Raw genomic sequence first — 27,749 nt, forward strand, 5'->3', positions numbered from 1 at the left:
TTTGTGTTGAGTTTTTGTGTGAATTGTTTGATTTGAAGATATAATGCAAAAATTCGACCACCAGCACATAATCAAATTGATCGGTGTGTGTTCGCAAAGCCCTGTGTGGATCGTAATGGAGTTGGCGAAGTTGGGAGAGCTGAGGGCTTACTTGCAGAAGAACAAAGACAACCTCGACTTGGCCACGTTATTACTTTATGCATTCCAGCTGTCAACAGCGTTAAGTTATTTAGAATCTAAGAAGTTTGTACATAGAGACATAGCAGCTAGAAACGTCCTAGTTAGTTCCCACAACTGCGTCAAGTTGGCCGATTTTGGACTGTCGCGTTCGATGAGCGACGACCAGAGTTACTACAAAGCGTCGAAAGGGAAGTTGCCCATCAAGTGGATGAGTCCCGAGAGCATCAATTTCAGACGTTTTACCATAGCGAGCGATGTCTGGATGTTCGGTACGGATACCCTTCCATGTTCGTCCAGTTTTGTGCAATTTGTCAATTCCAGGTGTGTGCATGTGGGAGATATTAATGTTAGGTGTGAAACCATTCCAAGGAGTGAAGAACAATGAAGTTTTGACGAAGATCGACAACGGAGAACGACTGGCGCTACCTGCGAATTGTCCCCCCAGGTTGTACTCGCTGATGTCGCAGTGTTGGTCGTACGAACCGAGCAAGAGGCCCAGTTTTAAGGAGATTAAAGAGATTTTGAAGTAGGTGGTGTTGGAGTTTTGTGACAGATGATGCTCACGTTTTTTTTAGTGAAATATTGTTGGAAGAGAGGTCAGCAGTGCAGGACACACTTCGGCGAGAGAATCGCAGAGCTGCTGCGATGTCTTGGGGTCCAAACGACGATTTCCTTCCGCCGCCGAAGCCTTCCAGGTACCCCATGCAAGGTTAGTTTTCCGTCGCGGCGCCAATTCCATTTCTAAGTAGATCTAGATTGTTGCACTTACTAAATTTTTTGAAGTACATTGGTAAAGACATTTCATTGGAATTAACGTGTGTTATTTTTTATTTTTCTACTTTAAAATGAAGTTTGTAAGTTTTAAATGAGATTGAACGGTTAACACGGGGGCATCCGTTGTTGCTTTGCAGCTGTTGACTCTACGTCTATGGCATCTTTGGAAGGGATGCCGTCCGGACCTCAGACCTATATCGTGGCCCAAAACCCGGAAGTGTTGGCCCACTTAATGAAAGAGAACGAAACGCGCGGTCTAACCCCTGCAGCGTACACAACACCAGCATCGGTATTTAACACTGTAGCCGTAGATTTCGAAAAGTCGGAGGACATCCCCGAACCGGTCCTGAAAACGTGTCCCATACCCATCCAGAACCTGAAGAAGTTGGATCCCGAGGTTCCAGAGGGCCTGTCCGATCCCACTTACATGAAAAAACTGGGTACGCTCGAAAGAACCCCGTCTAGAACCAGCACCGGAAGTACCACCCCGAAGATGGGATCGCTCGAGAGAAAAATCAGCGACGGCGGCGAGAATCTCTCGCCCAATATGAACTCGTTGGAGCGGAATGCTCATTTGGTGCACAGTTCGCACAGTAGTCTGGATAAGTCGGGAATGTTCAGTCCGAAGTTGGGTTCGTTGGAGAGGAAGTCGAAAAGTAGCTCTCCCAAGATGGGTTCTTTGGAGCGTACCAACAGTCACACGGCGACGTTTTCGCCAAAGATGGGTTCTCTGGAGCGCACCAAACATTCCCAACCGGTCATTTACGATCCCGATTCTATCCCTAATTACCATCCAGATCCTGTGGTGTATCAGTTTGGGGATAAATCCAAAGAGATGCAACAGTTTGAAGAATGTATTTATGATTTTGGGGGGGCTGATGTTAAAAGTTGCGCCCATAAACAGCCGTTCTTCATACAAAAGGCAGTCGATAACAAGTTGCAAGAACAGAAACAGGTTCGAGTCAAGCATGGCTTGATTTCGAATGATGTGTGTTTTCTTATTAGTCTAGTTTTGACGTTTTCAATTGTTTTCGTTTTATTTTATTGGCAGTAACGGCATGTTAGTGCATGAGTAAAATAATGATGCACGGTTGTTTTTGTGTTTGGTAATAATAATAATATATTTTTTTGTGATTTTAGTAGTGTAAACGTGGCATGTTGCACCTTTTTGATTTTTGTATCATCTCACGTTCACGTCCTTGTTTTAGTTTAGTTCAAATTGAGTTGATTTTAGGCCGGATCGTCTCCCCAACAGTCTCTTTACGGCGACCTCCTCTTAGAAAAGGCAAAGTACACTAATCAGTCTAACTTTAATCACAAAATTCTGGAAGAAAAGTTGCGTCAGCAACAGAGAGAATCGGAAGAAGACTCACGATGGTTGGTCGAGTCTGAAACAAATCTGGTAACTTGTTAATAATTCAATGATGATGGAGAAATTCATGTTTTTTTATTTTAGAAAAAGCGGTTGAGCATTGCTACGCCGTCTGGCGAAGCTGATACTCTTCACAGTAACTCGCAGTCTTTAAGTTCACTTCCCAGTAGTCCAAATTCTCCAAGTGCAGCGACTCAACAGTTATCCAGTAGTCTAGCAAACATGTCTTTCAGCGGCAATGGATTACAGAGTAGTACCGGTTCGCAGTGCAGTAGTAAGAGTCATTCGCCATCTGGATCTATTGCTAGTACGATGACGGTGGCGGGGAAAAGCGAACGTAGTCATACTCCCAATAGTGGATCAGAAAATGGAGATGCTGTAAAAACAAAGGTTGGTATTGATGATGTCAGTTTAGAAGGTTTCAATATTCAGCACCAAATATGTGGGTGGGAGAGTTCAGTAAAAAATCATTTCTCTTATTTAAAAAAAAAATGCCAAAAGTCCAAACGACTAAAATATTGATTTGTGTTATGAAGATACTGTCGCGAGCAATAAATTTTGATCGTCAAGGTCAATCTTTAACAGTGGAAAGTGCTCTAACGTGAAACGGGCATAACCTCTAATAAATTCTATTTGTCTTGTCAAGATCTTGTCAACTTTTTGGAAATCGTAAATGGGTTGCCACCCTAGCTTTTGACACATCCGTCTCTATCAGCGAAATATTTTTTTTGTTCGACAGTGTCAGAAGAGAATTTTCTCCTATGTGAACGGATTTTGATAAATGTCACAACTTGTCAAAACGAAACGTCAAGCTAATTTTAAAAGTTTTAAGCGATTTGGAGCCTTTAAGGGGCTCGTCGAACAAAAAAACGTTGTATTCAACTCGTTTCACTCGCGTTTTAAAATGGCCCGCGCGTGCCAAAAAAGGCCCAATTTACACACAAACTCGTCAAATAAACTACTATTACTCTCGGAAAATACGATATTGGGGCTATAATTTTGAATGTTTAGAATAAAACTTTGACAATTTTTTTTATTGACGTTTTATTTACGACACCGTTATTAAAGTTGCTGATAACTAAAATCGTGATTAAAATAAACAAAAACGATATAAAGTCCATTCAAAAATCAAAAAAACACCAACGTGGCATTTTCCTCGATAATTACTATCGGCGTCTAGGGTTAAATTTGTAATTTTGAGGTTAAATGTTTATTAATTGTCTTGTTTTTCTGGGCATGTTTAAGTAAATATAATAAGAGTCAATAAATAATAAATATGAACGAAATTCAAAGCAAGTATATTTTATTTTGAATCAAATAAATGTCATAATTTATAGTTACCAACTTAGTATGAAAAGATATCTAAATACCTAGAGTTTTTTAAATTTTACCAACCTAAAGCAACAGGTGGTGGTTTTTTGATTTTTTAATGGACTTTAGATTTATGTAATTATAACCTGCCAGAAAGAGATGAATTCGTCACCGAGGTAATTAGAAACATGATTAAATTTAATAAGGGTGACGTGATACGGCCCATTGACTCTAATTAAGCAGGCAATATTTTTGATTTGTGACAGTGACAGTGGTGGGAAATTTCAAATGACCTTGACGATCAAGATTTGATGCTCGCAACTGTATAAGGAAGTGGAATAAAATGATGCAAAAAAGTACTACTTTCACTACGATTTTTCGTTTAAAAAAGTGCTACTTTCGTTACGATTTGCAAAAAAATTAATGAAACGTGCTGAGCAATAATAAAACATTTTGAACGAAATTCAAAGCAAATTAATTTTATTTTGAATCAAATAAATGTCATAATTTATAGTTACCAACATAGTATGAAAAAATAACTACCTAGGGTTTTTTAAATTTTACCAACCAAAAGCAACAGGTGGTGGTTTTTGATTTTTGAATGCACTTTACTTACTGGTTAAATCTGAAATATCAACAGCTCTAATTTTTCTCTTTCAAATAATGAAAATGTCAGAATGACAGTTGTCATAAACGAAAACATAAGACAACATCAATTACTTCATTATGTTTTGAATAAAAACGACAACATTGCTAAACAATTGTTGAGAATTAGGGATTTTTTTGAGCATATCTGTTTAGTTTTCACTAAAACAAATGCACCAACATTATTAAAAGAAGATCCTTTTTGAACTGAATATAGAAAGTTGCAAATTTCCAGAAAAAAAAATTGTTGTCTTGTTTCAATTAAATCCTCCTAACAGGGTTATGTCAGAATCCTAAAAAAACGTGCAGCCAATGAGAAGTTATCACGCATTAAATTTACCACAAAAAAAATTCAAATTATTCTTTAGTTTTTGTTTTATACGACTGACCTGTTTTAGCTGACACACGCTGCATACTAAATTATGTATAGACATTTTTTCTTATACAGGGTTATTCTAAATGATTGTAGTCGAAGTAGGCCATGCCCATATTATTACATTTTTGCCGCTTTCATGTGAACTGTCAGTTTTGTCGCTGTCACTGTCATTTTTTAGGTGAAAAGTGCGGTGATGAGGTTTTTATTTATTTTTGTTAAATTAACGATTGAATCCAGAAATATTGAGTTGTTTTGCTCCCAATTTAACTCCCGTGTGTACTCACTTATTCACATAATTTTGATGTTTTTTTTTATGTGGAGCGGCAACCATAAATTTTACATTGAGTTTTCACGCCTACTTCGACTACAATCATTTAGAATAACCCTGTATAAAGTTCATTCAAAAATCAAAAGCCGCCACCTGTTGCTTTAGGGTGGTAAAATTTAAAAAACCCTACTAGATATTTTTTCATACTATGTTGGTAACTATAAATTTACTATCCCACCTCCACCAGGCGGCACGGCAATTTTGCCGGAGTACATACACTATTACGGATATTACTATCAAGTAATAGTGCAGTGCTTATCAACATAATTACCGGCGTCTCGCCTCCGCATTTTGACTTTTTTGTGTATTATGTTCTGTGTCAATGTTAAGGAACTTCCTAACGATGTGACATGAGTATAATAATATACCTTTTTGAATTTCAACTACCAATGTGTTATCTAAATCCAGAATTTTTAAATTTTTTAAAAAGAGATTGCGGTACTATTCCCGTTGCTGAAATTACAAGTGGTAAAATCGAAATTTTTTCTAAACACCAAAGATTTCTCATAGCAACGGAGAGCTCTAAATATTTATTAATTTTTGTGTTATATGTCTGTGTTATATTGTGTGAATTTGGAACAGCTATATCTAAAAGATATGCTTGCTTTTGTTGTTTATTTAAAATTATAATGTCTGGTCTGTTATGCTTAATATGAATGTCAGTTAAAATTGTTCTATCAAAATATAACTTGTAACTGTCATTTTGCAAACAACTTTCTGGTGTATAACTATAATGTGGTTGTGTATTCTTTAATAAATTGAATTTAACAGCTAAATTCATGTGTATAATTTTAGCGAATATATCGTGACGTTTTTTATATTCGCTTTGAGCCAAAACGGTGCAAGAAGAAATGATGTGTTCAATTGTTTCCCCTTCAGTTCCGCAAATCCTACATTTATCAATTATCGATTGTAAACCGCATATGTGTTTTTTATAATTTCTTGTATTTATAACACGATCTTGTATTGCAAATATAAAACCCTCCGTCTCAGGGTGAATATTTGATTTCTTAAGCCATGCATGAGAGGCCTGAATATTAACTTCTGGTTGTTCCAGTTCTTTAAAGTATCTCCCATGTAAAGACTTCTGTTTTATATTTGCTATAGTGTCAGGTATATTTGGCTTAACAATATCTGAAATTATATTATCACTTAAATTTAAAGGTGTGTAGCCTTTATCGGCTGAAACCAAAGCATTAAAAAAGGTGTTATCGCGAGCTCTATTGAGGGAATAATTATTTAGTGAAGCAATTTGATTTTTTAGCAGTATTTCTAGATTTGAAAAACCCCTACCACCGTTTTCGCGTGGTAAATTAAATCTTTCAATAGCAGATTTAGGATGGTGTTTACTAAATTTGGTAAAAAGAACTCTAGTTTTAATGTTTATGTTCTGTAAATTATAGTTTTGGACCATTTTATAACACCGAAAGAATAGGTCAGTAATGGAACAGCATATGTATTAACTGCTTTAATTAAATTATTACCGTTTAATTTTGATTTTAAAATAGATTTAATTCTTAAATAAAATTGCTTTTCTAAATTTTCTTTTATAATTATTATTATATTATGAATTATGACATTTATTTGATTCAAAATAAAATTCAATTGCTTTGAATTTCCTTTATATTGTTTTATTAGCAGCAGGTTTCATTTATTTATTGATTCTTATTATTTTTACGTAAACATGCCTAGAAAAACAAGACACTTAATAAACATTTAACCTCAAAATTACAAGTCTCACCAAATTTTACGCTAGGACTAGACAGCGTTGCCGATAGTAATTATCGAGGAAAATGCGACGTTGGTGGTTTTTTGATTTTTGAATGGACTTTAGATCAATTCAAAAGCAAAGTTTTTGCCGATTTCAATTAATTTTAGGGATAAATTTGGTATTTTAAAAAGTTTTATTTGAAATGTTTGTCAATTTGTGTTATTTCAGACGGCAGCCCCTACTCCGACTGCAGATTTAGATCGAACCAACGACAAAGTGTACGACTGCACGACCCAAGTCGTCAAAGCTGTGATGTCCCTGTCTCAAGGAGTTCAGCAATCTCACGCCTATCAGTATTTGGATTTGGTTCGGAAAGTAGGTTTGGACTTGCGCGGGCTTCTAGCCAGCGTCGACGAGATAGTCAACTTTTTCCCACCGTCAGCGCAAAGAGAGGTCGAAATGGCCCATAAAGTTCTCTCTAAAGATATGACCGAGTTAGTGACAGCGATGAAATTGGCACAACAGTACAGCCAAACTACACTAGATAACGAATACAGAAAGTAAATGCTCGAATTGGTTTGTCGGGGTGAAGTTTCTACAAAACGTTTCGATTTTAGGGGGATGTTGGGAGCAGCCCACGTCCTCGCCATGGATTCGAAGAATCTTCTGGACGTAGTGGACACAATCAGGATGCGGTATCCGCAGTTCAACAAGCACTTGTTCAAAGTAAACGATCCGATCCTGGAATCTGACGGAAACGAGGCCGACTCGTCGGAGAAGGAAGACCCACCCAAGACAGAGGCGCCATCTACATATCCCAATTTGCCGAGTTCTCCTGTAGCTGTTACATGTAGTGTCGTTCCGGTTTACACTAATTATGTCCAGTCCGCAGCCACGTCTTCTAATTTAAGTACAAACCAAGTTGACAGTTAGTTTAATGATGTTCACAGTCTAGGTAGCTTGCCAGGTTTTCATAAGCATAGTAAAAGTTAGTAATTGATTGTGATTGGTGTTTCGTTTTTGTCATTACGGAGAGTAATTTTTCTTATATTGAAATATTTTGAGCTCAAATTAGGTTAATTAGCTTTTAAAGTGAAATTTAAGAAGCGCTTGTCTTGAAAAAATTTGCCGTTCAAGATGGGTTATAGTGGTGGCTCAAAACGAAATCTATTTTTATAAAAGTTCGTATTTAAAATATGATTTTTGAGTTGTTCCAGTGTGATATTTGGAGAAGAGTTGTTTATGAAAATCTCGCTCTAGATTTTTGTAGGATTATGGAGTACACCCTACAACTACAAAATAGTTTTATTTGATTGGTCGTACATTTAAAGCCTTTAATTACAATAGAGGGCTTTCATTGCACACAGTATTACATAATCATTATGGTTGATGCTTTCAAAGTGCGTCTTAATATTAAAAGATTCCCCTCCCTCCACTTGAATTATATTGATTTGTACATTTTTATTTCTAGTTTTTTTTAAAGACTGCATAGTTTATCTAATTTTAATGTATTGTATAGGCTTAATAGTGGCATTTTTATGAATTTTTAAGCAAAGTTTTATAATGGTAATAAATTATATATTGTGGTCTTGAAAAGACGAAGAATATCAAGAGATGTCAAATACTTGTCTATATCAACATGGAAGTAAATATAAGTGTAAAAAGAATTGAAATTTATGTGGAACTTTTATGTTCAATGACTTTTTGTATATTATTTTGTTGTATTATTTGTATATTCGTATTTGTTTTGTTTTCCGGCTTTCAATAAAGTTACAAGAATCAATGCCTTTTATTTCGATTGTGCAGTTTTAAATTATCAAAGAGCTACAATTTCCCGATTTACACTACATTTTTCATATCTGTTAAAATTTGGAAAAAGCTTTAAAACCTTTAAATGTGTACAGTTGTCATTTCGACTAAAATTAATTGTCACTAATGAATTTACAGAACTTCCAAATCCAAATAGTTCTTATTGGGTCGTGATGTCAAAGGTAACCGTCAGTTTAGTCATATATTTCAGCTGAAAGTTGTTACTAGTTTTTAAATATGTCTGTAATGATGTGATTTAAAAAAAAATATTGTAACAAAATTCATTACAAAACGGAAATAACACAACAAAAGTTTTTATTGTTGTGTAACACCTTTTTACTGGTGTATTGTCCGTAACAGTGCCGTATAACGTCAGTTTTGTCATCCATGCAGCATATTTGCTGTGTACTATAAAGGTAGAGCCACCAAAACTACAGCCTTACATATGAACTCTACAACTCCACTTCAGATCCTTCAACTTGGGAATTGTTGAAATTTTATGTAGAAGGTTCTAGAGGTCTGGGACAAAGTTTATTGTTCAATTTGGGTTTTTTGTGAACGTTTGAGAAAAAAGAAACTTTTTGTAAAATAAAATTAGCACTGTTCAAAGATTACCTTCAGGATTTTTTTATGTTTATGCTAAAATTACATAGGTACTTCAAAGTTATTGATCTGAAGGTATATAAAATCTAAATCTGTAGTTTTCACACTAATATACCTACCTACGAAGAAGTTGAGTGGCGAATCGAAATCTATTTCAATACCATTACATACATATTGGGAAATGACATAATGTCAATTGTTCTTTTAAATTAAACTGCGCGCAAATAATAATTGACTTAATTTATATGATGAAATATTTCCTTTATTGAGAGTCCAACGTTTGTGGCGTCATATTTTCTGTGAATCTAAATGACTCTTAACAAATTAAATCATATCATTAGATATGTGTTTAGTCCCGAGTTGATTGTTAAGAGTTAAGACTAATTGTTATAGACAGAAATCTTCTGAACATGTTGCGAAGACCTTTTAGTTCTTTCGAAGATTGTACAGATTAACAAGATTAACAAGAAAATTGTAATTACACATTTGTGACAATAACCTTTGGTTTTTATCAAAAATTGGACTAAACATAAAACAAACTAACTATAAAAAATGTACGAGTATCGAGTGCAATAATTATTATTAATCGTAAATTAAATTTTAGTTGAAAATGAATTTTTTTAGTAGCTACCTATGTACTTAATCAGTAATCAGCAGTCTTAGGATAGAATAGTCCCGGACAAGTCGACCATTATAACTTTGCGTAATACCCTGCTCACATACAAGAATGAAAATTGAAGACCTCCTGTAAGTATCGGGATCGGGAATAACTCCATGAAATTGGTTTTGGAGCAATACAGAAAAGATTAATGGTTGACTTGATTTTTTAGAGAGTTTTTGTTCAATAGGTAGAATTATTGCATCCGTTAAATCAGTTCAAAAATTAAAGAACAAATCATTATTGTTTTTTTTTTCTTCTAAAAAATTACTTTCACAGCATAGTTTTTATTGATAATAATTCGATTTCAAATAAAAGACATACAGGGTGAAATTGAAATGCATCACAATATGTAAACTATAGCATCTTCAATAAGTGAATAAACCGAAAATGTGATTAAACATTTTAAATTCATTAAGGGCCGGTTTCACCAACGCCAGTTAAAGTTAACTGTAGGTTAAAATGCTCCGTTACCTTAGTTACCTATTGTTGTAACAATGTTTTCGTATATTTTAATCTGTAGATAAATTTAACTCACGTTGGTGAAACCGGCCCTTAGTGTAATTTAACTTAATTCCATCCCTGACGAGGCGCTTCTGGACGCTTTAAAAACAGAGTGACAAAACCTTACTATGAATGAAATAACCGAAAAACACTTTAAATACACAGCCGCAAAAACGTGTTTAAGAAAACTAAGAGTGAAAACTAAGTGAAAGAAAAATCAAAGCAAAACCATACCTAAACAGTAACAATTAAATTTTTTTTTTTCAAAATATAGGCTGTGATTTCTAGTAGGTACTATTGGGGACATGTTGGGGACAAATTACTTTGGTCGTCAGAGTCATTTGAGTGACATAAAGTTGTAAATCAAGCATTAGGATGGTTAATCTTATCTTTTACTGTCAACCATTGTCACTGACTGTCACTGTCAGACTCGTCATTGCAAAATATGTATTAAATATCGAAAAATGGGCCACTGAATGAGAAATTCCGAGGAGAATCGCCCTCAAATGTCACATGATTTATATTGACAAATCACAACTCCGAATTATTTGAATAGCAACCAATCACAATTTAATTAAGCGGAAATTTTCCCTAGGGAAAATTTCCGATATAATTGACCTAGGAAGAAATTTTTTCGGGCGATTCTCTTCCGAATATACCTCGGGACAGATATATATCGCCAGAAATTTTCTCTTGCAGTCCAACACTCGTGTTTGTCGCTCAAAATTACCCTCGGGCTAGCGCCCTCGTGTAATTTTCTTGTTATACAAACACTCGTGTGTGAGGACTGCTCGAAAAAATTTCCGGCAATATATCTGTCCCTTGGTATATTATACAGGATGTCCCAGAACTCGCGGATCAAACTTACAGGGCGTTTTCCTTGGTGATAACTGAAAGCAATCGCGTTTAAAAAAAAGGGCAGGGTATAATCGATTTTTTGCAATGAATAATTAAAGTTGACCAATCAGAAGGACGCTGTTAATTTGAATTTCACGTAAATTTAACGAAAGGTTTGAATTGCCTAGCAACATAATTCTAGTAGGAATGGTATGGAATTTCAAGTAAATGTTTGGGTAACTGTAAAGATTTTGACAACGTCAAGTTATAGTTTGATTCGAAATTGTCAAACTTCGTATTGAAATCATGTATACAGCTGCAGAGTATGCCGAAATGCTCATAATTTATGGAGAGTGCCGGCGCAATGCACGTGAGGATGCAAGGGAATATGCAATACGTTTTCCACGACGTTTGCCACATCCAAATTATAACGTATTTCTACGGTTGGTGTACCGTGCTCGAGACACTGGGTCCTTGGTGCCTATCTGACAAGAAATTGGTGGTCCCCCGCAAGAAGTTAGAACGCCACTGACTGAAGATGCTGTTCTTCAGTCCTTTGATGACGACGATAGAAGAAGTATATTTGAAGAACTATATTTACCGCGAACCTATCAATATTTTAGAAGAACTAAATGACAAAATTTACGAAACACTGGTTACTGTTATTCCTAATATGCTTAGACTGGCAAGGGAATATTTAATAAAACGAGTTCGCCTGTTCCTTCAGATGAAAGGTGGTCATTTTGAACACTTGTTATAAATTATTCTTTTTATTTTGCATGTTTCTTATTTCATTTGTTGCATTCTACATCGTTTAGTTATAAATTTGATCTTAAATTTTTACTAATAATGATGCTAAAATAAATAGGTTAGTTCAATCCAGTTTTGTCTTCTTTCTTTCAGAACTGCCGCTATGCTTGATCTGTTGTTCAAAACCTACGTGTAACTCCAGCTTTTTTTGCAATGTCAAGAATGTTCCTAAAAGTCTTTTCTTTCATTTCGACGATGAGGAGTCCCGCTGCGCTAATACATTGCAGATACAGAGCATATGCACAGCAGTCAGGATAAATTTCTTGTGATTCCGATGCACTTCACAGGCCCTGCATATTTCACTTTTTACTAAGATTTTTAAGGTAGTAATATGTATTACTCACTTGACGCTACGTCGCCATTTTACCTTCCATCAACAAAGGTTTAATTCATCATATCCCTCCCGTCAATTTCCCATACCCCTCAAGGTTACAATTGCTCTGGAAATTTTCACTCATAGTCATAACCATGATCATAACAAACCATATTTCATTCATTGCCGGAAGAAGAAACTTCTTGCGTTCTCTGAATTAGATTCTATATATTTGTTCACCTGCCTTTGGCGAAATTATCCCATTTTTGGTTATTTCAAAAGTAGCTGTCACTTTTGACGTCTGTTTCGACAAGTTGACCAGATAAATATTGAAAATAATTTTATTATTCATCGAATTATACGTTGCTTGGCAATTGAGGGAAGGTACTCAATTTTCTCATAAAGGGAAAATTAGATCGAGCCCTATTGGTCAATTTGATTAATTCATAACTAAAAAGCTGTTGCACCCTGAATATTTTTCTAAACGTTTTTTACCTTCATTACCATCAAGGAATATGCAGTTTCAATTTGATCCGCGAGTTCTGTATATTATATGAAATAAATGAAATATAAATCGTAAGGCTTTATTTTTTGAATTAGGTACAGCGATAATTTTTCGATAATTTTTTTTCTTTATACCATACTGTTATTAGGATTTATCAGTACTCAATGCTTGATTGATATGATACCTATAACAGACTAGGCCGTTATTCAAAATTATCAGACCGAGGCCGTTATTTTTGCTACCGTTGCTACGGTTACGGCATAGATGACAACTAAATTTAATTTTTGAAGTAAAGAGAAATGTCAGTCTTACAAATAAATCATCGTTAAATGTTAAGTATTATTGGTATAAAGAAAACTATAAAACAACATACGGCCGATATGGATATAACAGACTCGGTTGATTATAAATACCTCAACCATGTCTGTTATATAACCCATATCGGCCTAATACCGTTATATACTATATTGTCCTTCAAATGTTTTTTTTTTTAATTTTTAAGACAACGGCGAATACTAGTGTCACATTTTTTATTTTTATATCAAATGTCAACATGAGTCGTCAACTTCTGACGAGCAACTTGCAACCATTTTAAAAAATGACATTCGTGGTTGCTAATCAACTTTCGTATTACAACTCGATCATTTCGAAGCACTCAAGTGAATGTTTTTCGACTTTTGCACTTTTCAATGTCAGATTTGATTTGTATAAATACAGTCTCTGATACTGTTATAACTACCCTACCGGACTCAAATGGATAATGTAATCGAACATCTACCGGACAGTATAAAATAAAATATTTTAAATCCTGAATTTTGACATGAAATAAAGGAAAAAATTGTGCTTATTTCATGGTGTATTATTACTGGAAATTATTATTGCACGTAAAAAAAAAGGATAGAGATTTGCATAATATTAAAATGGCTGATATGCCGATGTAATTTGTACCCTTGTATAGTCCCCTTTCCGTAAGCTGTTAGCTCAGGTAGCATGTAGGGTTGGTTGTCTACAACGTGAAATTTTAACGTTGAGAAATGACTTCATTTTTTTCGTTTTTTTCAACTAATATTCAAGTAGGAAACACCACTTTTCGTCTGCGTCACATTCATAACAATATCTAGTGAATGACGTGAGATATTTTCGATATCTCTTTTCATTTTGCCTACGCAGCTTCCAAGCAGAGCATTTTATTTGTGGTTTTTCAACAAATTCGTCAAAACAAAATTATATTTTTCTCTTCATAGTTCACTAATAGAAATGTTCATAATTTATGTAGTAAAGAGAGAAAACGTTCATCTCGTACTGTTTTCTCAAAAAACGTGATCGAAAATCCACTTTTTCGACCGTTTCAAACTCAGGTAAACGCGAGCCTTAAATCACCCACTCACAAAACTCTTGCCGGCGAGTGTAATCGTTTGGTTGCAATGTTTGCACCCGCTGAATATGATAGGGTATAGTTTTCCCATTTATAATTTGGTTTTATGGCAGTGCAGTTGCAGTAATTATTAGGGGCTGGGGTTGTGGTTTTGGCAATAGTGAAGATATTGTAACCTGGTCAGACAACAGACAGACCTTCTTTTACAGTCCTAGGATTTATGGCGGTAGTTGCCTATTGTCGGGGTATTTAACTCCCTGACAACAGGGCTGGTAGCAAAACCAAATTAGAAATGGGAACACTATACAACCATTGTTCTTTAAGACTGCGACGTACAACTGAGAAGCTTGAAATTCACAAACTAACTGCCGGGTACTTGTTGACGGTTTTTTTCCACAGTCTCTAGAATTTGGGGTTCGAGGTCTAATACCCCTGGCGTACGCTCTTAGCACCTGTCCACACTTCTGGTTGAAAAGTATGATTTTCCCGTAGACGCTGTACAACCACGCGCCGTAAACTTTTTACAATACAAAGCTTGTGCCCTTAGTCAACACCATCTCCACAAAGTACCATGGATATGGTCATTTCACTATTGGTATAATTTTCCCCGATAATGACATTCTGAGACGCAAAATTCTAAGCAAACATGGCATTTCTGTCCTCATGTGGATCTATAGCGCAAAACTAAATGCACGTGATTTTCACAATTGGTCTGAAGATCCTAGGGTTTTAATATTGTGATGTATTTCGATTTCACCCTGCATTCATGTGGGATGTGGGGCGATATTAAAGGCAGATGGATGTTAGAATAGTACAACGTGATCAAGAATGACTGAATCTGTTGGTAACAATGAACGTTTGAATGATTTTGGTACCATCAAAGGGTCAGTTTTGTAAAAGCATAAACATACCCGACACAACCTATTTTTTTTTTTTTAATGTCGTGTCAAGTTAAAACATCCGGTCAGTGTCAATTACGAAACAGAAAAACACCAATATTTTTCAATTGTTTCATTGCCAACAGACTCAGTCATTGTTGATCACGCTGTATAATTTTACTTATTGCTTGGTCTAGAACTGAAATAACCAAAATAAGAAAACAAGTTTAATAATTTATTGACATTATTTCTGATTATAGTACCTAAGTAAAACGAAACTGCTCTGTCAAAAATATCAGAATGACAATACAATGCACAAATAGTATATTAAAAAACAAGTTTCATAAGACCAGTCTTGAAGCACGAATTCAAGTTTAAAAAACGAGTGGCGCAGTCACGAGTTATTTTAAAGAATGAGTGCTTCGAGGTCTTATGAAACGAGATTTTAATGCTATTTTTTGTAATTTGCCCTTTTTAAGCCGTTTTTGAATAAAAATGTTTACTTTAATCAATTTAGGGATTTTTGTGGCGGTTGGTAATGTCTTAATTTTAAAAGTAAAAATTTGATCTAGACGCCTTTTGTTTTATCCAAATTCTGTCACAAAACACGAATATGGAATATAATCATGATAATCTTGCATGTACTATGGCGGCCAAAAAATTTTGGCCGTCACTTTCTTGACATTCAAGTAAAGTGTAAATAGACCTTTAGGAATCGTAACCTCACTTTCGATTCTTGTCATTTTGACAATCAATTTAAACTGTTTGAAGCTCAGATATTCCAAAAAACCGACGTGAGGTAAACGTTCTGTGTATATGCCGTTCACGATTATTTTAAAAACGCAGGAGGCCGCAATATTTTTTTGTTAGATTGGCGTCAGGTCCTGTCATATGACGTTTCGTTTTTAAATATTCGCATTGTTGTCAATTCCGTCATTAATTTAGTTAATAAGAATTTACCCAGAACTGCCCTACAAATATGTATGTTTCATTTCAATTACAATTTTACGATTATTGTTCCTAATGCGTTCAATTATTTAAAAAATGTAGCAACTTGGGAGCGGTGTTCGATTGAATTATAACCTAAAATAGATTTATTACGACAAATCACAGTACTGCCAACTAAAATGTCAGATTTTCATAGATAGTCCGAATTTGAAATAATCGTGAATGGTTTATAGTATAAATGACAAAATAATTTTGAGTTTTGAAATTTATCACCCAAAAAATAACGTTCATAATCAAGACGGTAATCATGATGACAATAAAGTACGGATTACAATTTTTTTTTTTTTGAATTGACACAATGACGGCCAAAATTTTTTGGCCGGCATAGTACTATCGCGGCCAAAATACTTTGGTCGTCAATGTGACATAAATGACATTCAATTGTAAAGCAAACTTTAGGATGTTTAACCTTATTTTTTACTACTGTCAAAATTATTTTAATCTATCAGTGTCATACGGGTGGGGTAAATCCCAGCTGCGGAGGCAGGGTTCAAAAGCAAAAGATCAACATGGTCGCGGTTTAGACAACCTTCAGAAGCAAGTAAGACGATTCTATATTTATCAAAAACTGAAGCTGCCATATTTTTGACAAGAATAATTTGAAATTGTCATGTATATTGACATTAATACTTGATTTACATTTGAAGTGTCAAAAAGTGACGACCAAAGTATTTTGGCCGCGATAGTACGTACCTTAAAATACCTGAAATTGCTAAAAATACTGTCAAATTTTTCTACTGAACACTTCCAGTTCTTGACACATTTTCTAATTTAAACTGACATGCATGATAAGATAATTCCGCATCAAGATTTGTCAGCATAAAAATTTTCTTAAAATGTTAATTAATGGCTATAATGACATCGCAGATGATGACGTCGCGTTCGTTAATGTCTATTAGAGAATCAAAATGGAGACAAATTACAAAAAATATCATTCTAATTAGGTAGCTAGTTGTTATTCACAAAATTCTTGTTTAAATGTACTGTCGCGAGCAAAAAATTCTGGTCGTCAATGTCACTTCAGAATTTGATTAGATTGTCACAAATTAAAAATTTTTCCCTGCCTGATTACGTCCATGTCAACAAAGTGTCAAAAAAATGAGAAAAAATGACAATTAATGTCATACAACATGATGATATTTATTTACGACCGTTTTACAATGGAGCGTTTTCTGTTGTGTCAAAGCATGATTTTGACGACCAGTTTTTTTTGCTCGCGACAGTATCAAAACAAAAAGATTATTGACATCTCAACAACACAAATACTTTGAAGAGTTCCTGTTTAAAAAGAAAGATATTGGCTGTGTGCGCCCTTACTTGACTTTCCCTTCGCATTTTCAGCCGCTCTGGAATAACTACATAAATTGGGGCATTTTTGAATTTCCATTTGAAATTGCCATTATTCGATCACGGAACGGTTTATTCGCGTAAATGTGCATAAATCAGATGATAGTAACGTTGTAAATGTAGTTCCGATTAAAATTTATGATTGTTTAATAAAATATGTATGTAATGCAGGAATCAACATCTCAATTTGACAAAATTCCACCGAATTTATGGTAAAGTAAGCAATGAGGACACACTGGATTTTGACTCCATAGTAATCCGGTCGTGTGTCGTAGTACGCCAGACCTATTTCGGTGTCACAATTGATAAAAAAATGTAATCGCCACCCACATTTCAGACTTCTTGTTTTGATGGTCAGACGCGTGTTATGATGATGTGTTTCCTTTGTGTTGTCGTGACGTGCGAAGGCAAGGCCACACGTTTAAAAAACTTTCAGTATGATTAATAATTCCAACTTTAGCAACCCCTGAACCAGAAATTTTTAAATTTGTATAATATTTTATCGGGGTTTTTAAAGTGAGACTAAACGACACTTTTTATGTCAGTCCAATAAATTAAGAATGTCACGTTCAGGGTCAATGGATAAGGATAAATAGCGTCAATAAATCTTGCAATAAAATGGGTCACAATTTTCTAATTGAAGTTCCTCTCACACTACTCATCTTTCTACAATATAGTAACGGAAAATGTCTGTTGCACGCGTCGTTCTCCTTCACTTGTTCCTGTTCGTCGCGTGTGCCCAAGGTGGACCAATCCCTTCGGTTATCCTGGTCTAATTTTTTTCTGTTAAAGGACGAAAAGGAATCGGGGGCACCGAGCAGGACTGGGGCTACATCACCGTGCGTCCGAGTGCCCACATGTTCTGGTGGCTGTATTACACCACCTGTACCGACGTTTCCAATTATACGGACAGACCATTAATCATCTGGCTGCAAGGTGAGCTCATTACCGTCGACAATTAATGTTATTAGCCTTCGTTTCTTTCGTAGGTGGTCCTGGAATGCCGTCCAGCGGTTACGGGAATTTCCTGGAAATAGGACCTCACAATTCCAGTTTTTACAAACGAGAAGGGTCGTTCGTCGACAATTTCAACGTTTTGTTTGTGGATAATCCCGTCGGGGTCGGCTACAGCTACGTCTCTGATTCCGCTACGAAATTAGTCACTAATGGAGCCGAAATTGGGGAGGACCTGTACAGTTTTTTTAAAGTGTTCATAACCGAGCGCCACCCGGAATTCAAGAATGTGCCCATTTACGTTTTTGGGGAGTCTTATGGTGGGAAGATGGCCACCGAGTTCGTCTATGCTCTGACTCAGGTTGGTACGGTGATTGGTCTAAAGATATTTTTTGCGAAAGTGGCAGAAAGAAACGTTGCGAAAATATTTTGTTTTATATAAAGGTACAGAGGTTTCAGTAAACTACAGTAGCAACGCTGTCACGGTTTGCCTCAGGACTCCAAACACAGTTGTCAATATGTTTAGGCTTTATTATTTATATGTACGGGCAATGTTATTGATACTCTTAGAAAAACATGTATTTATTAACTTTAACTTATCTGAAAAAGGAATAACAAAGTAATCACAATCAGATAATGGCATAACAGAAATAAAATAAAACAACAACAAAACATAGTCATCTAGAGGTATTTTCATATTTGGTGGCGGAAACAAAAGACTGAGAAATGTCACAAAAATGTATTGTCAGTGTCAAATTTTCATAAACGCCGTAAAAAGGAATGTCTAGGTAAATTTAAATTTTCGCTAAATAGAAAAAAAAAATAAATTTTAAGGAAACCAATTTTTGTCAGTGGTTCAAAAGGAAAAGTTATTCTCATATAATCAAACGTATTACAAACTTTGTCTCTAGTTCGACAATGAATAACTTTCTTATTGCCAATTTGCTGCATTTCTGTCGAAATCACGAACGTCTTTGAGAAATTTGACACTGACAATACAAATTTGTGACATTTCTCAGTCTTTTGTTTCCGCCATCAAATATGAAAATATCTCTAAGAAAAAAACGAAGTAAAAGATTTCTTGTCGGCTTATAAGTTACATTTGATTTAGAAAAACTGGGTTCAGATGTTTCTACTGTTATTATAATATTGCCGTTATAACTTTTTATCTGCTCCGCCCACTAAAATTGACCAATCAGAATCAAAGCCAGATTCAATCTGTACAACTTTCCATCACATTTGCCACGTAAAAAAGTTAAGGTTAGAATTTTGCTGTCAAGTCCACAATTATTGTTTTAGGTTATAAAAAATAAAATGTCATTAAGACAATTCGAATGTCAGAAATTTTTAGTGTGTAAATCAGATCGTCTTAACAACCTATTTGATTGGTAACTAAGAAAATGAAATGGGCGGGGCCAAGGCGGTCTAAAGTTACAGGCCAGGACACTGGCTACGTTGCCACATTCTCTGGTAGGCCATTCCATGACCTACGATGTTCCTAAAATTTTGAAACCAATTCGACATTTAAAATAAATTTTGACAAGTCCTTGGTCAAATTTGTCAAACTGAATTAAAAGCGCCTTTAAGTGTTGCGTACCAAATTGCAACTCAAATTATGCGTCTTCTTCTTCCAATTACGTAGGTACCTGTATTTAAGTTTCCATCAAATGAGGAAACAAACCCAATTTGGAAAGAGAATTTAAAAATCGAAAAGTGAAGAAATCGCAAAAGCAGCCATGCTTGTGCTAAATATTTTAGGGGAACAGATATAAATGGGGACAAAATCAAGCGACTTCTACCAAACGCGGTGCAAATAACTTCTAATTACGAAGAAATTATATTTTGGGAGAAAATAATCAAAATTAGTAATGACCACACAATCACTGGGGAAAATCTTTTGGCTTTAAAAAGGAATATTGAAATGAGACTGGGAAGCAAGTTACAAGGAATGGGGTGCGATTTAGGCAATAGGGAGAACAAAATTGTTATATTTAAGTTGCAAAATGCCCACCTCGCGTTAGTTTATAACCAAACAGTTTCAATAGCCCGGAACGCAGCAGAGCATCTGAAATAGTATCAGTAATGAGCATCGTTATTTTTCTGTCCCCAAGGTGGATTTAAACTGTATATTACAATGCGATAATGCATTTTTGAACTGTCGCAAAATTAGATCACTCATATTTGACAAATGCAAATTCAATGACAGGTTTAGTGGATTTCGAATTTTTTCACCAAATGTTGGTGAAGCAATGTTGCCAGACTGTGGTAGGCCATTCCATAGCACACTGTCTTTGGTCAGTGTCATGGCCTGGTAAATGAAGATCGCCTTGGCGGGGCAGATAAAATGTTACGTTGTCCTTAGTATAGTCATATCTGAAACAAAAAGCAAGCAGTCAATAAATAGTTCCGAAAAACCACTATCCCGTGAATAATTTTTTTCTCAAAATAAATTTTATTAAGTAGCTCTGTATGTATGGATCATTTTCTAAACATTGCTGGAAGTACAAATATCGTTTAAAACTCGAGAATTCAAAATTTGAAATAGGTTTCTAATATCATTCAATCTATTTTTAACTAGCTAGATTATTACCTAGATTTGTTGCGGAGTAACATGTGTTAATGTTTTCAAAATGTTCCTGTGTCTGAATTTCAAAGTTAGAGAGTCATACTTTGAACCCTATCCTATAGTATTTAATCGTTTCAACTTAAGGATGAACTGGAGTAACATTGAAAAATGGCGAAAATTGCTCAAAATTGGTACAATAGTCCTTCTATCCATGCTAAAGTACTGTGCCAAATTTGAAAAAATTTGGTAGAGGAATTTTAAAGTTATTATCTTTTAAAGTTTCGGGATATTTTACACGCGATCTTATGAGAAATCGATCAATGCTCGTATATAAATTGATAAAAAATATATTTCAAAATGGCCAATTTTTCTTACATTTTTCACACATAAAGTATCGATATCGTAGAATTTTCTAATGAATTTACAAAGAAAGTTGGTCGAGGATTTTCCATGTAATCGCTAATTATATATGGAAAAACACGGTTTTTGAGGTTATGTACCTGTTTTAATTTCAATAAAACGTGAACAAAATGCATATAATTGACGTCGGGATGCAATATTACACTCATATCGCACGTTTTACTATTGTTACGTTAAGAACTTTAACGGAAATGCAATGAAAATTGAATTCAATGTGCTTCTGTTTACTTTTACGTACTTACAGTCTTTGTCAAAAGATTGTAAAATCACATGCAAGTAGTTATCTAAATATCAAGAAAATAAACACAAAATTTACTTGCAACTGATTACAATTCGTTTCCAAAAATTAAAACTTTTTTTTCAAATATTGATTCCTCGTAATAAACGTTTCATAGCATTATAAGAATTCCGCAACTTTTTGCTGAGATTGTTACTCCAGTTCATCCTTAATTTTTCCATTACTGTGATCTTTTAATACTGTTTCGAATTTCTTGTGGACTTCCGTAACACCCGAAATAAAGACCTGTCACATTGTAAAGAACCACTGTGGTGCAAATGATTGACCTGTTACTATGACAACTCGTATGAAAGTTAATGCCAAATATGTGCGATTTGCATGACTGATGTTCAATCCAACGTGAACAGGATATATTATACATTTTTGCTTTGTCCATAGATCGTGGAAGTCAATAAAATTAGTTAATCAGTTCATTTCAAAATTGTAGAGTACTATTTTGGCCGTCACTTTCTTGACATTCAAGTAAAGTGTAAATAAACCTTTAGGAATCGTAACCCCACTTTCGATTCTTGTCAGTTTGACAATCAATTTATTGTATTCTCAATTTGGTTGTAGGTCGTAAAATTTTATTGCATATTATGAGCGATTAACGGTTGGGTTTGAAAAGGTTGGGAAGCGGCGCGTGCCGTTTGCCGTACAATGCAAATATACAGGGTCTCCCAGAACTGGCGGACCAAAATAATACGGTGAATTCATCATCTTCTGGGAATAATAGGAAAAATGTTCAAAAAAATCTATCTTAAATAGTGATTAGGAAAGAAGCAATTTAAACTGACCAATGCTGTTGTTGATGTTAAGTTACCTATTAATTAGTTTTCCTGCTTTATTTGTAACTATGGATACTTTTCAAATGATGCATATGCATTGTTGGGTATCCGCATTGTTTGTGCAATGACGGACGTTTTTAGGTTATAGTATTTTTCAGGTTATAGTATTTCTGCTAAGATGTTCCCTATTGGGAAAATGAACTACGTACTCCTGAGGAGCAACTGTGGCACTCTCATCACACTGTCCACATAAGACAAGCATATCAAAATATTCTGAAGCGTTTTTAATGACTTGTCAGAATTGTCAGAAATAATTTATTATGACATAATATTCAATTATAATGTCTTTGCAACAATCAAATTTGTTTCGATAGTTACCAATATAATTTTTAAGGTAATTTTATATCTACACGCGATTGGTCAATTAAAAACGTTCTTATTTTAAAATCCAATGAGGATGGATTTTTAAAAATATTTTTCCTATTATTGCCAGAAGATAATGATTCCGCCAGTTCTGGGAGACCCTGTATAAAATGTACAATACAACCCTACTTAAAATATTACCTGCTAGCAGTAAACTAGGATTTATAAGCCCTGCAAGATCTTTAACTTAAAGTACCATAAAATTTTACGACCTACAACCAAATTGAAAATACAATAAACTGTTTGAAGCTCAGATATTCCAAAAATCCGACATGAATGAACAAAATTAGAGCAATCGTACATAGATAACCTGAGGTAAACGTTCTGTGTAGTAGAAACGACAAAATAATTTTGAGTTTTGAAATTTACCACCCAAAAAATAACGTTCGTAATCAAGACGGTAATCATGATGACAATAAAGTACGGATTACAATTTGTTTTTTTTTTAATTGACAGACAATGACGGCCAAAATTTTTTGGCCGGCATAGTACACCTAATTTTCTATAGTGTGAAATGCACTTACATTTTTTTGTTAATGATCAATGTCAATGTCAACAATAGATTTCATTCATGTCATCGGAGACCGACTTATCGCGGAATCAGGGGATTCAAAATCTAAGAAATTCCTTTTTGAGAGGATTTCCCTTGCCATTCAACGTGGAAACGCTGCAAGCATTCGGGGCACTTTTCCAGATTCTGCATTATTATCGGAAATTTTCGCATTGTAAATTAAAAATGTTATTTAATAAACATTTTTTTATGTCAATTTTGACAAACAAAATGCCTAATCTAACCGAAAACGCGAAAATGCTCATTCTTTCCAAATTAGAAGAAGGGTGGTCGATCAGGAGGGTAGCCCAGTATTAAAATAATGGTGTTCTAAAATATCTGCGACGTTTTATGTTGTCAAATTTACCTAACCTATTTAAAAATATGACGTTCAAAAAGGCATCTTTACATGTGGAAAAAAATATAGATAATAAATCGACTTCTTGATTTTTCAGGTGTACTCTATAATTTTGAAATTAACTGTACGTGATCATCAAGAAGGATTGTTTAAGTTGGCAATACTGAATTTTATTTTTAAATGGTACAACTGGAGTAACTCCCGGTTATTGACGACTTGACACTGACAGCCGCATCATTGACAGATAACATTTGACATTTCAAATTAAATTAAACATGCTGGTGAATTTGTTCGAGAGCCTAAAATGAAGATTTAATTTATGTTTAGAGCAAAATGGGGGCACTTCGAACATTTCTTTTAGTTAATTTTTAAATTTCTTCTGTAATTTCTTTTTTCTGTTAATTTTTACTCTCATAACCTACCATTTTGTCATGTTACGTCAGATATCTGTCAAATAAATCAACGAAACATATCCCTTTGCAGTGTTGCAAATAGCCCAATAAAAAATGTTCTTAATTGTATTGCCAAATCAAACTGTCCTTCTTGATCACCCTGCAGTTATTTTCACAGTCAAATGTTTTTTTTTTATGTTTAATACATATATGATTTCTACATTTACCATTTTATTTTTTCTTGATAAAGAATTCAGTTATTAATGCCAAAGAACATAGTAAAATGTAAGAACAAGAATACTCTTGAAGATAAGTAATTAAGAAATGAATGAAAAGAAAAAAAATAGTGATCTCTTATTCTAGATTTATGGGATTGGCCCACTGGCACCGTCTAGAGAAATTAACGAACGTTAACGATCTTAGGATGCTTGGTTAGAATTCATTTCTCATTTAACGTAACCAAGTGCAAATTGAATCTTTAATGGAAAATGACTTGATTTTGGAGTAATTTTATCTTATTTCCAGTACCTATCTTAACCAATAATATATGATTTTTATAAAATAAATCGCCACTGAGCGTCATGAAAAGCAAGATTCTAAAAGTAAATATTTTGTATATTTATTTAATATCAACCAAAAGTGTCTATGACAGTTCTTTTATTTTGAAAATTTAATTAACAGTAAACAACACATTTCCAATTTTTCATTTATTTCAATCCTTGACCGTTAATTAAGCGAGTTTTACAGAAGAGAAAAAGCGAAAAGGTGAACCTGTGCAATTTGAAAGGTCTTGCTTTGGGCGCCGCTTACATTTCCCCGATGGACTATGTAAACCATTACGCCCCTCTGGCTTTGAACTTGGTAAGTTATTTTTAATTTTGTGTTTTTACAATGAAATGTTGACTGAGGTAATCCAGTAAAGTCTTGTAATTTATTTGACATTCTTTATAATTGAATTTTCTGCTTGAAAAGGGATTAGTCGATAAGCGGGGCTTCACACGAATTGATGAATTGACCAAACAAATTCAAGTTTTAATTAACAAAAAGGAATTTGAAAAGGCGCACGATACCCAAAATACTATCACAGATTGGTTATGTTTTGAGACCTTCGGAATTGATTTGTACAACATTCTCGCCAAGACCAACGCAACGCGGATCCCCCGTGAGTCGAAATATTTTTTTCACCAGCACTGTTAACCTTCTGACATTTTATGAAGAGGTCTGGGATTACAAGCCTCTCTTCGAAAACATCATGAACAATGAGGTCAGAGAAACATTAAATATCACTGCCAATGTTACCTGGAAGTTTGTCGGGGATGATGTCTACAAGTCTCTTAAACCGGACGTAATCAAGAGCATAACGCACAAAGGTGAGCAAGATCCGACACTCTTTCAACTAAAATAATCCACTCCACTTTCAGTTGAAACAATTCTCAACACGACCGACGTAAAAATTATTGTCTACAACGGAATTTTAGATTTTTTAGTGAACACCGCCGGTAAGTAAGATTTTAATTGATGCGAGTAAAGTTGCTGTGACATTTTTAATTTTACATTGTGCCAGGGGGTTTTTCGAAAACTTTTTTAGATGTTAATTAGATAACGAAACTCTGAAAAAATTAGCTTGGCTTGTCAGAGATTCAATTAACCTATCAAAAAATTAATTGTTAATTAATATCAGGTACGATATCATGGTTGGATGGCCTGAAGTGGCAAGGACGAGAGAGGTGGTTCAATGCATCCCAGAGCGCTTTGATACTCGACGAAGTAACCGAAGGATACTCCAAGAGAGTGGACAATTTGGTATTTTATGCAGTATTGAGGGCAGGACACAGCGTAAATAGCCTTTCAACTGCAGCCCGAGCTTTGATAATTGGACTTTTCCAGGTACCCATAGATAAATTACCGGTTGTAAATGAGATCCTGCGGTTGGAACTATTGAATTGACGAGTTATTGCACGTTTCTTCTCAAGCAAAGCAAGTAGACGGTTTCGACGATGCTTAGTATCGAAGCTCCGATGAACAAGCCAGCTGTCCCCCCAATAGAAACTGTAAATAAAGTCCTGTTTATAAAAAAACTCTGTATGGAAATGCATCCGAACCAACCAACTAAATCCATTGTTGTTCGAACGACTATGCGTTTAAATCGCGAGGTGGGGAGTGACTGCAACTTAATAAAAATCTCTCCGTGGGAGCTTTTCACGCTGAAAAGTGGTAATAAAGATGTGGACTTTACACGAGTATTTTGTGCTTACCCTTTTGTATTTGACACGACTTTATATTCGGGCTCGATGCAAGAAGGCAAGCAATCACAAACTAATCCCGGCTTGTCAAATCCTTTGGCGTGAAGTCTATTTACTGTCTCTGAAATATGAAATGTTTGAACATTTACCTTCGTAATTTGCTTACTTGTTACCAAAGTTGTCAGTTAAACATTTCAAGCCTTCGATATCGCAGTACTTTCCTCTGTCTATAAAATTACGAGAGTTAGCCGGAGCGACTCTTAATCTATTTACCGACTTAAAACTGGCATCAGATGGTGAGTGCAGTTGCATAGATCGATATGGGCGTCAGCGTGACATTGTACCACACAAGTGGAGTAGCTGTGGTACTCGTGCACAATTAACTCGTCGGGCTTTTCTTCGGGAAATCGGCATCGCCTCGTGCCTACCGGCAAAGTCCTCACGTTCTCGTCATTTTCTATTTCAATCACCTGAAAGAGGCAATAAATGCAGGAACATCAGTGCACTCAGCGACGACCTACATTTATTGAAATATTGTAAGTTTCTCCCAGCATGACGTCCTTCCGCTGGTCGGGATCGGAGTTTATAAAAGGAACGTCCTCCCGGGCGTGGAAGTACAGCTGCAATTAATAAGAGAATCTTTGAAACTTGCTGAAGCAATTTTTCGATTGCCAACCCGCACGTCCTCGATGGTTTCGACGAAAAGCGCGCCGGGCCCGGTTTTTCGATTGGAATAAAAATAAAATTCGTGGTGGCGTCGCGACGGCTTCCTGCAAAAATACCTAATTAATCACTCCGATCCGTTTCAATAAGCAGATCGCACTTTGTGTGGAGAGAATTGAATGAATAGCATATGCCATACTCAGTTTCCAGCGGCAGGAATTTCTCGCAGCAATCAAAAGAGACCTCGTTCCATTTACATTTGGACAAAAGTTGAGAGCACTTCTTTCTAAACTGAAAATAATCGCGCTACGTAAAAATGAAACGCGAAACTCGAAATGCGCACTTTTTCCACAGTTTCGGAGAAATTCAATTTCTCACAAGTGGTACATGGTGTGTGACAGGAATAACAGCTGCCGGTAAAAAATATCAAATCTGCAATAAATTGCTGTACCGCCTCGTTCTCCTCCTTGTTGCTGAAACGTAAAGCTCGTTTTTAATTAGATTATTGGGGAGATTTACTTGCCCAGTCCAGGGGACCTCCGAACTGGTTATTTCGCAGAGTGTAATTGCTGGGAAAGAAGTGTTCCAGTTTAAGTATGCGGTCTCCGTGACGAAACTGATGGCGCTTTCGGTGTATGACTTGTATGAAGCTTTAAACACCAGGATCATGCCGTAAAAGCTCAGAATGAAGATCGCCGTCCAAGTTAATCTGCTTGCAGCGAGGAATGAAACAGTCAAGAATGTGCAATGTGCAATGCAAATAAACTACCT

At 35.2% G+C, this 27,749-nt stretch overlaps 3 protein-coding genes across 15 annotated transcripts in view; 2 read left to right on the top strand and 1 right to left on the bottom strand.

The window, feature by feature from the left end:
• Fak (protein tyrosine kinase 2 Fak) overlaps positions 1-8,476 on the top strand; it is a 40,672-nt gene extending 32,196 nt beyond the window's left edge. For 10 of the 13 annotated variants that reach the window (XM_069037010.1, XM_069037006.1, XM_069037005.1 and 7 more), the window contains 8 exons: positions 39-449; positions 502-706; positions 756-889; positions 1,092-1,243; positions 2,189-2,356; positions 2,411-2,716; positions 6,926-7,257; positions 7,315-8,476. In XM_069037010.1, the coding sequence (XP_068893111.1) occupies positions 39-449; positions 502-706; positions 756-889; positions 1,092-1,243; positions 2,189-2,356; positions 2,411-2,716; positions 6,926-7,257; positions 7,315-7,630 (2,024 nt within the window). In that variant the 3' untranslated portion in view covers positions 7,631-8,476. Of the gene's footprint in view, positions 1-38; positions 450-501; positions 707-755; positions 890-1,091; positions 1,910-2,188; positions 2,357-2,410; positions 2,717-6,925; positions 7,258-7,314 lie in introns of all 13 variants that reach the window. The other 3 variants (XM_069037001.1, XM_069037002.1, XM_069037000.1) reach the window with 1 other exon arrangement.
• Positions 8,477-17,932: 9,456 nt separating this feature from the next.
• LOC138123143 (retinoid-inducible serine carboxypeptidase-like) lies at positions 17,933-26,163 on the top strand. Its single transcript, XM_069037697.1, has 9 exons — positions 17,933-18,088; positions 18,137-18,280; positions 18,334-18,659; positions 24,820-24,933; positions 25,045-25,234; positions 25,290-25,442; positions 25,494-25,571; positions 25,754-25,908; positions 25,960-26,163. Exons 1-9 carry the CDS (start codon positions 18,031-18,033, stop codon positions 26,017-26,019), a joined length of 1,278 nt encoding a protein of 425 aa, XP_068893798.1. The 5' UTR covers positions 17,933-18,030; the 3' UTR covers positions 26,020-26,163.
• LOC138123147 (sodium channel protein Nach-like) lies at positions 26,024-26,949 on the bottom strand. The gene is made up of 6 exons (XM_069037701.1): positions 26,837-26,949; positions 26,593-26,785; positions 26,489-26,542; positions 26,328-26,436; positions 26,179-26,276; positions 26,024-26,121 (listed from the first exon to the last, which is right to left on the bottom strand). Exons 1-6 carry the CDS (start codon positions 26,867-26,869, stop codon positions 26,024-26,026), a joined length of 585 nt encoding a protein of 194 aa, XP_068893802.1. The 5' UTR covers positions 26,870-26,949.
• Between the last annotated feature and the right edge of the window lie 800 nt (positions 26,950-27,749).

Source organism: Tenebrio molitor, chromosome 2 (genome assembly GCF_963966145.1).
Source record: "Tenebrio molitor chromosome 2, icTenMoli1.1, whole genome shotgun sequence".
In the NCBI taxonomy this organism is placed as follows: domain Eukaryota; kingdom Metazoa; phylum Arthropoda; class Insecta; order Coleoptera; family Tenebrionidae; genus Tenebrio; species Tenebrio molitor.